The following is a 13,236-nucleotide window of genomic DNA, read 5'->3' on the forward strand; positions in this document are numbered from 1 at the left end:
TAGATCAATTCAACATAGGACAAAGCATGATTGGCTCTAGAGTTTCTCGATGCTAAGTTTTACTTCTGATGACCTGACCCAGCCAGACTGCTGCCTGCTACTAGACATGCTGGGCTCCACTTGCGGGATTTCGTTAAAAATTACAGAAAATAATTGCAATTTTTGTTTCTATATTAATATAAATAAAAATAAAGCCATAAGATACGACTCAACTTTTAAAAGGTAAAAGTTGATGGCTCACAACTTACCTGGAAATAAATTTAGGCATAGGCATATTATCTCTTCAAAGTCCTCCCTATCCCTTCCCTCTTCTCCCCTCCCCTCTTCTCCCCTCCTCTTTCTTTCTTTCTTTCTTTCTTTCTTTCTTTCTTTCTTTCTTTCTTTCTTTCTTTCTTTCTTTCTTTCTTTTCCTTCCTTCCTTCTTTTCTCCCTCCCTCCCTCCCCTTCCTTCTATGTGTAGGAGTATGTATCTATATGCATTATGTGCAGATTTATCCATGGAAATCAGAAGAGGGTGTCAGCAGCCTGGGACTTCAGTAAGAAGTGTTTGTGAGTAGTTTCCCTAACTGATTGCAGGGAACTGAACCTGAGTTCCCTGAAAGAGCAGCAAAGCTCTGGTCCTCTGAGGCATCGCTGCAAGTTCGTGATTGACCTCCTAACTGATGAAATTAAGAAATCATCTTTATGGAAGCTCATTCTTTTTTTTTTTAAATCACACTTCCAACTACCTACAAGTAAAAGGAATGATTTATCTACCTTGTGCTTTGATTACTGTAAAAACAAAACAAACAAAGCAAGAAAATACTTTCTCAAGTACTACTAACAGAAAATGACTATGTAGTAATATTAAAATTTCGCCACTTGAAAATAAATATTTCATTTTGACCAATCCAGGATAAATCCAATTAAAAGGCAGTTGTTATGAAGGTCAAGAGAATATTTGCAAACTTTGCAATTATCCTAATGCTTGATTGCTTGTAAACACATAAAGATTTTTTCTTTGAAAGGCCATTAAATAAAACAGGTAACTATCCACACTTCTTTCTCAAAAATGAAAGCTATAAATGTATTGGAAAAACTTACCTTCTTGATTTCATATTACAAATTATACTGTTTTGATTGCAGTTGAAACTAAAGAAAGTTATAGCTAACGGAAAATAAAAAATGCCTATTCAAATGCTTATGAGGTGACAAGTTATTTGAATATATTTGGCCATTCATATTACTAATTTCTTGTCCCACATTCCTCCTTTCTTCTCTGTCCAGAGTGAAGACAAAGCACCAGTCAACTCTCAGCACCAGTGACCCCTTTGTCACCTCCCTGTTCTATATCTCCTTATTATGAGTGTGGGCACTTCACCTCATGCCATATTTGGACTAGATTTTTGAAGATTTGTGTAGGAACATAGCCATCAATTTACATCGCGTTTTCATAGTATCTTACGAAAAGTCTTCTAGATTCCAATGCATTTGGAATTTGAGGCCTTTCTAAAATACTCCACAGAAGCTGGGCAGCTAACTTTAGATAATGCAAATGAATCAGTTCACTTAATAACCTATCGCGACAGACAGTTGTGAATGTAGCTCAATGGCAGGCCACTTGCACATATGAAAAGATCTGATTAGAGCAACCATCTCCAAAAACGCAATGTGTTTCTTTACACGGTGAAGCCTTTAACGTAGCAGGGAATCCCCAGATCTCCCACTGGCTATAAACTCTGGCCAGACTCCAAAAGAGAACCTTTTCTCTTGAAAAATAAAATCAATTTTATCTCCATCTCAACACTGAAAATGAAGCATAATTTCTTAAGTTATATATTAATGCTCAACTATAAAACAAAGAATGCTTCAATAGGAATATTAATATACATTTCTCTTTATAAACTCAGTAAGTAGGTAACCTTTTGTACTAGAAAAACCCCAGGCCCAAACTGACTTCAGACCATCAGGATGAAAAAGTTAAAAGGTTGGTGCTAAACACTGAAGTCAGAACTCTCCCCACTCCGGATATAATGCTATTTGATCAACAAAAATATTTCTATCCTAACAAGTCTTTGTGATGTTCCTTTTAAAGAAAAGCAAGCAAGCAAACAAACAAATAATAAGGTAATTTCCGAACTTAAAAGTGTTTTTTTTTTCCTCCTCAACCATTTCTACCATGTTTAGAAGTTAAGTAAACTTTGAGTTTAAGTCATTTCACATTGCTGTCAATCCTTTCAGGCTTGAGACTAGTACAAGAGGAAAGGTGTCAGCAGAGATGAAACTCCGTGGAGTATCTGGGGATGTAAATATTCCCTTTCTCTACCCCAAGGATTTGTTTACCGCATTCTGACAGTCCATGAAATCTTTGACATTGAAACCTGTCAAATATTAGCAAGCCTGCCTCAGCCAAAAGGAAGCGTCATTTAGGTTTTTGTCTTCGAAACACTAAAGACAAAGCAAAGCCAGGAAAAGGTGTATCGCTCAATTCAAAAAACTATATAAATGATTAAGCACCTCCCTTTTCTCAAGCGCGTGCCTTTCGGTTAATGCGGAGATCTGAAGCATCGCAAAGCATCCTGTGGACAGCACAGGCCTTTAAAAGCCACAGGGACTCTGAACTACAAACAAAGATAGCCATCTATAACCTGGGTTTTAGCTGTAGCTGATCTCTCCTTGCCTATGTCTCTCTCAACTTAAGAAGTACAAATCTACTTCACTTACTGCTAGCATCCTTCTAAATGCCAGCGAAGACCAATGCTCTGCTACATTGGTTTTACCCAATTTTTTAAAGAGGTTCCCTTTGTACCATTATCATCAATAAGGAAAAAAAAATATCACTTTCAGCATCCTATTGTACCAACAGAATTAAAATGAAAAAAGAAAGTAAAAAAAATTCATATTCATGACTAAAAAACCCTCATATTCATTCTAAGTAAAAGAAACCGTCTTATTCGTGATAACTATTAAAATCATTGGCACTGGTAATGATGGGAAGCCAGCAAACTATATTTTTATAAATCTAAAATAAATAGGTGCTTAATGAACCACTTGACACTGTTACGTGAGAAGTGGGTGTGAATGTGTCAGTCTTGTCTGTACCACGAGTCACCTACATCTTGATTCGACATGTCCCAATAAGGTCGTTCTCCATAAGACATTACTTCCCACATGACAATCCCATAGCTCCACACATCACTGGCTGAGGTGAATTTCCGGTATTGGATGGCTTCAGGGGCAGTCCACCTTACTGGAATTTTTCCACCCTGGTATAAAAAAAAAAAAGAAAAGAAAAGACATTGACATTTTAAGTATGCACGATGGCTTATACATCATTCATGGGCAGACCATCAGCTATGTTAAATGTTTCGCCATGGGTTGGCAGCCCAGCAGCATCAGGTCTGTGAACCTTGAACTTCTCGGTATTCAAAGTTACCAATCTTTCTATTAGGCGCTCATTATGCGTTCATTTCTAAGGCAACTGTTCTTAATGGACCTTGCGTGTGTCAGGGCGAGAGTCTAATGAATAGATAATGACAAATCTGACCGCACTGCCAGTAAACTGGAGTGAAAAATGTGGCATTTAAGTAAAATTTCACATGCTATCCTTTCTAACTAATATCGTAAAAGTCGCACGTTAGCTTTTGGTGTCTGTACTTAAACACCTTTATAGTTACTTCTGTGACAATATGCCAGTAAGTAGATATTGTATTTAACTAAATAATATTTACACAGTATAAGCCCAGATAGTGAAACACCAGGGTAAGATGTAACGTTATTATTCATCTCCCTTACTTTGTGGTTTTATGTGTAGACTATAATAATAACACCAGCTTCCTCAAATGAAAGAAAAAGCTGAGGTCAATCTGCACGTCCCCTGGTGCTCAACTTCATTAAGCCATTGTGGGTGGCATGCTTGGGCGAGCTTACGTATAAGAAGCATACTGATAGGTGTTTCCTTACAGTAGTCGTGTAGACAGCTTCGGGGTCATCCTCTATAACCCGGGACAGGCCAAAATCGGACACTTTACAAACAAGATTGCTGTTCACAAGAATGTTGCGAGCCGCAAGGTCCCTGTGAACGTATCCCATGTCAGCCAAGTAGCGCATGCCAGCAGCAATTCCTCTCAGCATTCCTACTAACTGAATGACCGTAAATTGCCCGTCATGTTTCTGTAGGAAGACGAAATAAGATCCAGTTAATGGGACTCTAAAGGGAACAAAAAGTCACCAGAAAAAAAATGTATGCGCACTTGCAATTTACCATTTTAAAATAGAAAGTGTTAATTAATTTTCTGTATCATGTCAATGGTTAGTGGGAAAAAATAGCACACGTTGGTTTAGTTGATAGTCAACATGAAAGGTCTGCGATAATACCTAGTTGTGTACAAGTATTTGCTATTTTCCTGATAACTGAACATAATTGGCTATTATAAAAATCTACTTGTTTATATGCTAAAATTCCAACGAAAGCCAGGAAATAGGATTTCCAAAGATAAACTTGGATGCATGTTTCCTATACGCTAAAACATTGTATGTCAATAAGAGCGAATCAGGCCAGGATGCACATGTATTGTTTATTGTCCAAATAGTAAAAAAGGAAACAGGTCAACTTGGATTTAGAATATTGAAAAATTAAAGACAGAAGATGATTAACAGTGGCTGATTTTACTTTGTTTTTGTCCCTTTGGTTGTATTGCCACAGGGCTTGCATCGACACAACACCCACAACTGTGTGGAGAGACCTTTAAAACCAAAAGGGGCACCACTCAGTTCTGAAAGGATACAGACATGCTCCTGGGAGGATGTTGGTATGAAAATGTCTATATTCCTGTGTGTTACTTCAGGAAAGTGTGTACCATTCACAGCACAGTGATCAACAAGTGAGATCTGTTAATGAATCTAAGTTAAATATGTCATTGTAGATCACAAACAAAAGACATTATAAGAAAGAAGGTCACCCTACCTACTTTGTCTTTCCATTCAGAAAAAATCTTAATATGTTCCTATCTTGAACAGACAAGTTTTCTATAGTAAAATTATGCTTGCTAATAATTAAAGATGTATGAAAACATCCATACCATTCATTGAAAACTGTTCGCTGCACTGCGATAGACATTTAAATCACACAGCTTTGGTATATCTCTCCTTAACACTTCAAGTAACAATATTAATAAGACATTTTCTTAAATATTCTCAGTAGCTCAATCTAAAATTTATGGTTGCTCTCAAAGATAATTTTCCGACTTCATACAGTTTCCATGTTTATATGTCACACTTTGAGACAGTTCACACACACACACACACACACACACACACACACACACACACACACACACACACTTGCGCCCCTCTTAGGCCCAGTCCACGTGCACGGCAGAATGCAGTGAGAGCTCACCCTGAGAAATGCATCCAGGGCGCCGTTCTCCATGAACTCTATCACGATCATGACGGGCTTCCCTAATGATAAGATAAACAAAAGGAGAAAATGCTATTTCACAAGCTAGGCCCTACGCTTGACAATTTCTCATTCTTTCACCCCGAAACCCCATGGTGCTCTTTGGAGGAGCCGAGGGGCTCAGAAGTGATAGTTTCTAATAGTAGGGCTAAGGTTTGGCAGACATGCAAGGCTGTGAAAGGTTTTTACCCATGGCCACTCCCTGCCCTTCGCCTTTGTAGTTTGTGAGCAACAACAATAAAACAACACAAGTGAAACTTTATATACAATGTGGAGGAGCTACAAAACTTTTAAGGCTTTTGAAGATAAATACAGACATTAATCAGTCATCCTAGCCATGAGACTCATTCTTCAAATCTAATCCTTTGTTTTCCTTGATTATATTCTGAAGTAGCAGCAAAAATAATTGTTTTTTTTTGTTAGTTACACACCAGTAAAAAATCAGTTAGAAATGTAATGTACTCGGAATTTGATTTTTAATCGTATAAGCAACGCTACTAATTTCCAGCATATTAGAAAGTGAAGGATATCACCGGTGTCTACCTCTTGTAACAACCCCTTCCAAATGGACGACATTTGGGTGGTCAAATTGCCCCATGATGCTTGCTTCGCATAAAAAGTCCCTCCTTTGTTTTTCTGTGTAACCAACTTTCAGGGTTTTTATAGCCACTGCAACATCTCTTTTCCCTGGAAGTTTCAAACGACCACTGCAAACTTCTCCAAATTCTCCTGAAGTAAAAGAACAAGCAGGCACGTTTTAATTGCTGAACTAGTGCAGGTTTTCAAAGAAAATGAAGCAAAAATATTTAAAATAAGTTTTAATAGATAGATTTTTTCTAAAATGAAAACAAATGCATTCAAATTGATGGCAGATTTTTATTTTTCATATGCAATGAAGGGCAAAAAAAATTGAAATTGAAGACACACTTTTGTTCATTCATAGAAGTTAAGCCTCACTAAACTATCTGTTACATAGGCTTTTCAGTTGGATTAACAAACATACTTTCTGAGTCAGCCTTTTGAATCAAAATATCTAATCACTAAAGCATTAGGGAACATTACCGAATTGTAACATTGCTGTTGTTTTTACAGTATAAGGAACGGTATGTATTAAAGATTTTTAAAGTATGAAATTTATATGCATTACATTACTAGGCATAAGCACCTTTGGCTGAAAAAAATTAAATTTACAATGTTCCATGTAATTAATTTATATACACATTTCTACATAAATGTATATGCTCAATGGTTAATTGTTACAGATAAGAGAGAAAAAAAGGCAGTTTTAAAGACAGAAATGTATCAAGATTCAATATATGAAGATTCAAGAAAACTCTGATGTTTAAAATTCTAGGCTATTCTTGAAAGACAGCAAAAGGTAACTACAAGTTAGCGAATAACACAGCATCTTAAGACCCCAGTTGAAATCACATATATTCAGACTACACATTCCCATTCCGGTTCTTTTTTTTTTTTTTTTTTTAAGATTTCATAAACAAGTACAGCCTCATTGCTTCCAATAGTTCAGGTAAATGCAAGAGTTCTATACTTGAAGTATAATTATTTGGCTGTCATTATGATATATGACTTTCGATCTTGGCTAAATAGAACAGCTGAATAAGGAAGCGACAACAGCCTTACCTGCACCAATCACACGCTCAATTTTAATACAGGAGGCATCTAGCTCCTTGGCGAATTGATGGACAGCTCTATTTGGGTCCTCATAGGTTTCAGGGTCAATGTAGGTTTTGGTGCCTGGAAATTTAACTGTAATGATGTAAGAAAGCATGACTGTGACGAAGCAAAGCACTTATTGTGCAGTCAGCCCAGGAATGTCATTATGCAGAGTGCTCCTTGGAACAGTGACCTTGCTTCCACATCACCTCATTCACAGCAGTTTTAACAGACTACTCCAGTCTGCTGGCGTCTAGGTATTATCTGCAAGCTTCTATAGGTAGCATAGGATCCAACTCATAGGTTACTAACTGAATTGCTTTTCCAGTAAATCAACAAAAGACATCCACCGAAATTTCTGACGTGCCTGTGCCTATCGGACCGGAGGGTTTGATTAAACTCAGAGCCATCACAGCTTACTTCAAGCCATACCGAGGGTGGGAATGGACTTGTAGACACATTGATAAATCTATCAGCCAGTCAATCCATCAAATTAATACACCAGGGAAATAAGACATTTCGTTTACAGGTAGACCACTACACTGACAGCAATATTAAAAACATTTAGACATCTTACTTATTCTTTGATTTATTTTTAAAGACCAACCACTGTTGACATATACATAAAATTAGTACAAGATATGAGGGGCTGCTATCACAAAATCAAAGAGAAATATTCAAAAGACATAGATTTATATTCACCTTGAGGGTAAGAGAGGCTGGATATACAAAGTGCAGAGTAAATTAGAAAATTTACAATATTCCTGGGATCCGTTACCAAGTATGACAGTGATTTGAAAGAGAAATGGTTTATATAAACTTTTCATTATAAGGCTTTGGAAGATCTCAGCTAATAGGAGGAGGTAGCCAGTATGCCTCACAAAAGGTAGTCAAAATTTCAACAACATAGTATCATCTTAAAAGTTAAAATCTTTCAATGCACCCAGAAGCATGCAGGTAACAGATAAATGCTAAGTAAACTTTATATCAAATTCAATTACAATAGAGTATTCCAAATCTACTCATTTGGTTCAAGACAAAGATAGGTAGGCATAGTTGGTTATATTAATGCAATGAAGAAAATTACACTATATCCTTAAAAATTCTTTATTATTTTTAACAAAGCCACCAAACAAACTTTCCATTAAATCGTACTACTCTCAGAACAATGTCTTTATATATTACACTGCAGCCTAACTGTGCTTATGGCATCACATTCAATCAAGATCAGATTTTAAAAAATAAACATATAACAACATAAGCAGAATGTATAAAGGAAAGTGGGACTTAAAAATCTTGATTTATTCTGCTGTAGTTGATTGTTTATCCAAAATTGATTGTCTTAAACAGTTATTGTTGCAGTTTATAAAACTGACAGATGCTCATTTGTTACTAAAGCTGAACACGGAAAAAAAAAACACAAGAAGGGAAGAGAAAGAGGGGATAGAAAGAGAAAAAAGAGGAGTACAGGGAGGAGGGGAAAGAGAAAGAAGGGAAGAAAACAATAGGTTAACCTCCTAGGTTGTCAGGCAGTTGGAGAAAGAGCCATCTTCTCCCTGTTTAGTCTCTCTCTCTCTTTCATTTTTTTTTTTTGTTTCCTTTTGTGTTTGATAAGGAAGCTAGATTGGGAGTAGCCTTCTGCATCTCAAACGGGTCTCTCATGGTTCTTTATTCAAGTTGTCATAAAACATTTTGACAGGACAAAGCTGTTTTGGCATAAAAACATGAAATACTACCCAGCTTGGATTCTAAGACATTGTTACAAGAAATGGTGGGAGGAAACGAAATGCAAATTGGGATTGCTTCCCTAAGCTCCTCCATTGCATTTATATCTTAAAACGTGATACTAGGGGCTCTCGGGAGCCCAGGGCACCTGGTACAAATGGGGTCTTCTGTTAAACTTGGGGCTTTCAAATTCCTGTAAAAATCAAATCTGGTTTCTCTGCATCTCCAATGTCCTGAGGGACTAACAGGACCCCAGCATGTAGAGTAAATCGCTAGGTCTTTTAGATAAAGCCATAACGTGGGCTACAGTGCGTGGTTCACACCGAGTGACAGGCTAGCTACGTAAAAAGAATGAGTCAAAAATGCACAGGATTCAATAGGACAGAGCAATCAAGCACACTTCACTTTTCCAGTATCCATTTAAAAGTCTATGTTTTAAATTAAAGGAAATATTGAAATAACTTCTGATTATTCCCATCTATTGCTTGGTCCAACATAAAAGTGTGTGTGTGTGTGTGTGTGTGTGTGTGTGTGTTCATATCTCATTTACATTTCTATTAAGTGTTAAATATTTCAAAACCACACAGATATTTTGCCAAGGAGTTGGAAACTACTTATATACAGCAACTTCACCCTGTCTAGATTAACAAATAAAAACATTCATTCTGAATGGCTCTGGTTAAAAGTTAGATGTAAAGCCTGAAAAAAGTGAATGACTTTGAAATATTAAAACTGAACGATGACTCTTAAACATAAACCTATACCATGAATTTTACTTAAATTGTGGTTCCGTTTAAATTCTGCATCATTTTACAAGCTAAAAGCAAATGACCTAGAGTATATTTGATGATTTGAGAATGTCTTATATAAATCCCTTAGATGACAGAAAAGTGACATATTGATGGCGGGATATTAAACAACTGTACCAATAAGTTATCCACCTGTGGCATGATGAATGATTCCAGCAATCCTATCCAGGTCTTAGATTTTTATTCTGAAGATGTTTTTCAATGCAAATACAAACTTAGGCACTCATATCCCACTGGTTTCTTCCTCGTTTTGGGAAGTGCTGATTTTTTGTTTGTTTTTCTGTCACAAAGGAGGCAAAAACAGCTGTACCATCCTTCTCTCTACCTATAAACTGGTTATGGGATTCTCATTAATGATGCTTTCTTAGGGAACTCACTGGCAAATTAGTCAATGGTCCTAAGTGAGGAACAGAATCACATGGAGGCAGGGAGACTCAGAGCATGTAAGGTTTGAACTGTATATGATCTGGGATGTCAACTTAAAGAGAATAAATATACAATTACATAGAGAGAGGCTTGGACCTCCCAGAGCGTAGTAAGTGCTCAATAAAAGAATACTTGAAGCCTAGGTTTTATGATAAAGTCATCTCTCCTTTGACTTGTGCAATTGTGACATGCCCTCCTGCTTATGTGTTAAGATTCTACAGAACTTCCCATTCAGTTTGGACCATTGTTACACAACACCATCTCTTTCAAAAAGCAGAAGTTGAAATGACTGCTGCTTCAACAGATGCAAAGGAGTAAAATTTTGTGACAAGTATTTTTAATTTGATTCACACCCTCAGTATGAGCGCCATTTTTAAGAATTATGAGGATACTCTTATGATTTGACATTCCTGAATGCCATTTAGACATTCACCACTTTAGAATAGGGGCATTATAATAAACTCTTAGGTACCATCAGAATAATGTGACCAATTGGATAATAATTACTCATTATATAATTTTAGGAATTTATGGAGAATAAATGTCATAAGGGGTATAGCAATTAAAAATAATAAATACACTCAGATTTTTATATTTTCATGGCTTAAAACTAGGAATAAGATGCTTGGTTTTGAATGTCATTGATTACAGAACTGAAATAATTTGATTCTGAGGCTTTTATTTCATCTATAAAAGTATCAATATTTATTCTCAAAGCCCTTATTTCAACTTGCCATTCACTCTGCAAGAAAAGTAACGCAGATGCACTGCTCTTTTCTTTGGATTGATAGAATTGGTTTCTAGCATGAGCTTTTAAGAACCAGCTAGCTCACACTCCCAGGGAAGCCTGAGAGGATTGGAGACTAACATTATACTATTTATGTCCCACAACACCTCTCTCCATAGTAATTCATACTAGTTTCCTGTGCTCCGTGATTCTTGAGAGCATCACTCACTGGGTGGGACATCGGGCTTATCGTAAGTTACAAGGACACCTCTTACTAGAAAAGAGGGATGTGCTGCATTTAATGGCTCACTACTGTAGCGATGAGAACGCTTGGGCAGGGTTTGCAAAAGGCAAGATCTGTGATGTGAAAGCAGTTGAATATTCTGAAGTAATGTGACTGTTACATTTTGAGCTTGTTGCAGAATTTCAAGTATGATGCATGAGGGATCCATTCATGCCAATAGGAACAATCATTATTCTGTTCAAATCTGGGTATACTGATAGAAAGAAAAGCCAAACACTTACAATGAAAGTAGAGTTCTTCATCCCCTTCTTGGTCAGCCTTGCTGTAACCACAGTGCCTGGAGGGACAAAAGTAAATTTGTGGAAAGTTTGCAGGATGATCTTGTCTCACAGAATAGACTGCCACATCATCAGGACCACTGCTAGTTAGAGTTACAAATAAACACAGATACATTATAGCCACAGTTATGAACTACTTGATAGAATGTGTCAATATACATGATTTCACAGAAAATGGAGACTATGTGTGAAACTAGACAACAGGAAAGTTTTGTGGTATTAGATTTATCGATTAGTATTCATTTTCATATTTTAACTGGAAAAGTTTATGAATCTTAAATGGTTTTCACAAAGGTTGATAAAACACAGCTAAAAGAGTAAATCATTTTCTAGGTTTCTTCTGTATTTATTATGAAAATAATGGAAGGTAACCGATATAAATTCGCCTAATATTAATTGTCACAATCATTCACTTTATACGGAAGGCAGTGATCAAATTCATAATGCATGTTGATTTGGGGGAAATAAAAGCAACGAACTGACCTTTAATATTTATGTCAGAAAAGAGTGCTACATCTGTTAATGGCATTCTAATAGGATGAATGGTTGGCAGTTTTGGGAATTCAACATATTTTATGTCAAAGACTAGAAGATCCTTTGCTTTACCTTCTTCCAATGATGAAGCCGAACACCATGAACACCAAGATTATGGTCCCTGCTACAGCCACCACAGCGATTATGATGACAGGATTCTGTTCACTGGACACTGCTGTTGCTACAAACAGAAGACAGAGGTTCAGACCCACTCACTGTTAGGAGGAACAGGAAAGGCTGTCTATGAAGCACTTCAGATCATTTGCTTCATCTTGAATTTCAAATTCATTTTAAGTAACAATATACATTTAAATACATGGTTATCTGTGGATTTTAAGGAAGTGGCAAGGTTAGACAGGCAAATAATATATTTATGATAAGCAAACTTTTCCAACTAGTTAAAAATATCTTACAATTATTGAATTGTAGTCTTTCCTATACACACTAATGATTCTCCTAGCCAAGATCATTAACGGAAGTTCAGTTGGTCTCTAAGGTCTCCATGAGGATAAGCCCATGAGTCATCCCCTCTAAAGCAGCTCGTGACTCAGGATGTTCCAAGAAACAGGAGCCTATCACTTCCAGCTCTGTAACAATTGTTATGTTTTATTTATAGCATTGCATTTTTGTTACCAAGTTAGGTGATAAGACAGATAGATACAATTATGACAGACAATATACAATGAAAATTTACATCCAAAAATTACCCAGTTACAAATGTGTAACATATAAACTCAAATCAATATAATTTACCTACTTCTAAAATAGTCAACAACTATAATCTTTCATACAAGGCATGATGGAAAACATTACTCTTTCTTGTTGGTGGCAAGGGACCGGGTCTCTAGAGCAGAAAATATTATGTATGCAGAAATGCCTTGCCTCAGCCAATAGCACCAACCCCTCAAAAGATTTTGTCTGTTTTATCCATGCTGTCTCCATTTGAGAATGTATCTTTTACTTCCCTAAAGAGATAGCTCATATATTATACAGGAAACCTATAGAGATATCTAGACATACAGTTTCTGAATGTGCGTATTAAACACTCTCCTTAATTTGTCACCTGGTGACCTGCCTCTAGAGAGAACTAAACAAAGGAAAGTTTATTTCTTTAGTAAATCACCTTTAAGTTCTAAATGCTGTTACAGTCTAATAGGCAAATGACTTAGAGAGCATAACTTTTCAGTTTAGTTGTTTTCCTTCTCATTTATGTTTGCTTCTTTGTTTATCTATCTGGCTTTTTTCTGCATATACAGAGTGAAACGATTCTCACTGGAAAGGAAACAATTATACACCCAAGTGTAGAAATGCTTTGTGTTCAG

The 13,236-nt window shown here is 36.5% G+C and overlaps 1 protein-coding gene across 4 annotated transcripts in view; it reads right to left on the reverse strand.

The window, feature by feature from the left end:
- Nucleotides 1–13,236, reverse strand: part of Epha7 (EPH receptor A7) — a 155,093-nt gene that overhangs the window by 11,613 nt on the left and 130,244 nt on the right. The window contains exons 8-14 of one of the 4 annotated variants that reach the window (XM_032904956.1): nucleotides 11,987–12,095; nucleotides 11,324–11,379; nucleotides 7,079–7,192; nucleotides 5,981–6,166; nucleotides 5,378–5,439; nucleotides 3,943–4,152; nucleotides 3,096–3,245 (exon numbers count right to left, since the gene is read on the reverse strand). In XM_032904956.1, coding sequence (XP_032760847.1) covers nucleotides 3,096–3,245; nucleotides 3,943–4,152; nucleotides 5,378–5,439; nucleotides 5,981–6,166; nucleotides 7,079–7,192; nucleotides 11,324–11,379; nucleotides 11,987–12,095 — 887 coding nt within the window. Of the gene's footprint in view, nucleotides 1–3,095; nucleotides 3,246–3,942; nucleotides 4,153–5,377; nucleotides 5,440–5,980; nucleotides 6,167–7,078; nucleotides 7,205–7,684; nucleotides 8,510–11,323; nucleotides 11,380–11,986; nucleotides 12,096–13,236 lie in introns of those variants that run through there. The other 3 variants (XM_032904949.1, XM_032904964.1, XM_032904972.1) reach the window with 3 other exon arrangements.

Source organism: Rattus rattus, chromosome 1 (assembly GCF_011064425.1).
Source record: "Rattus rattus isolate New Zealand chromosome 1, Rrattus_CSIRO_v1, whole genome shotgun sequence".
NCBI classification, from domain to species: domain Eukaryota; kingdom Metazoa; phylum Chordata; class Mammalia; order Rodentia; family Muridae; genus Rattus; species Rattus rattus.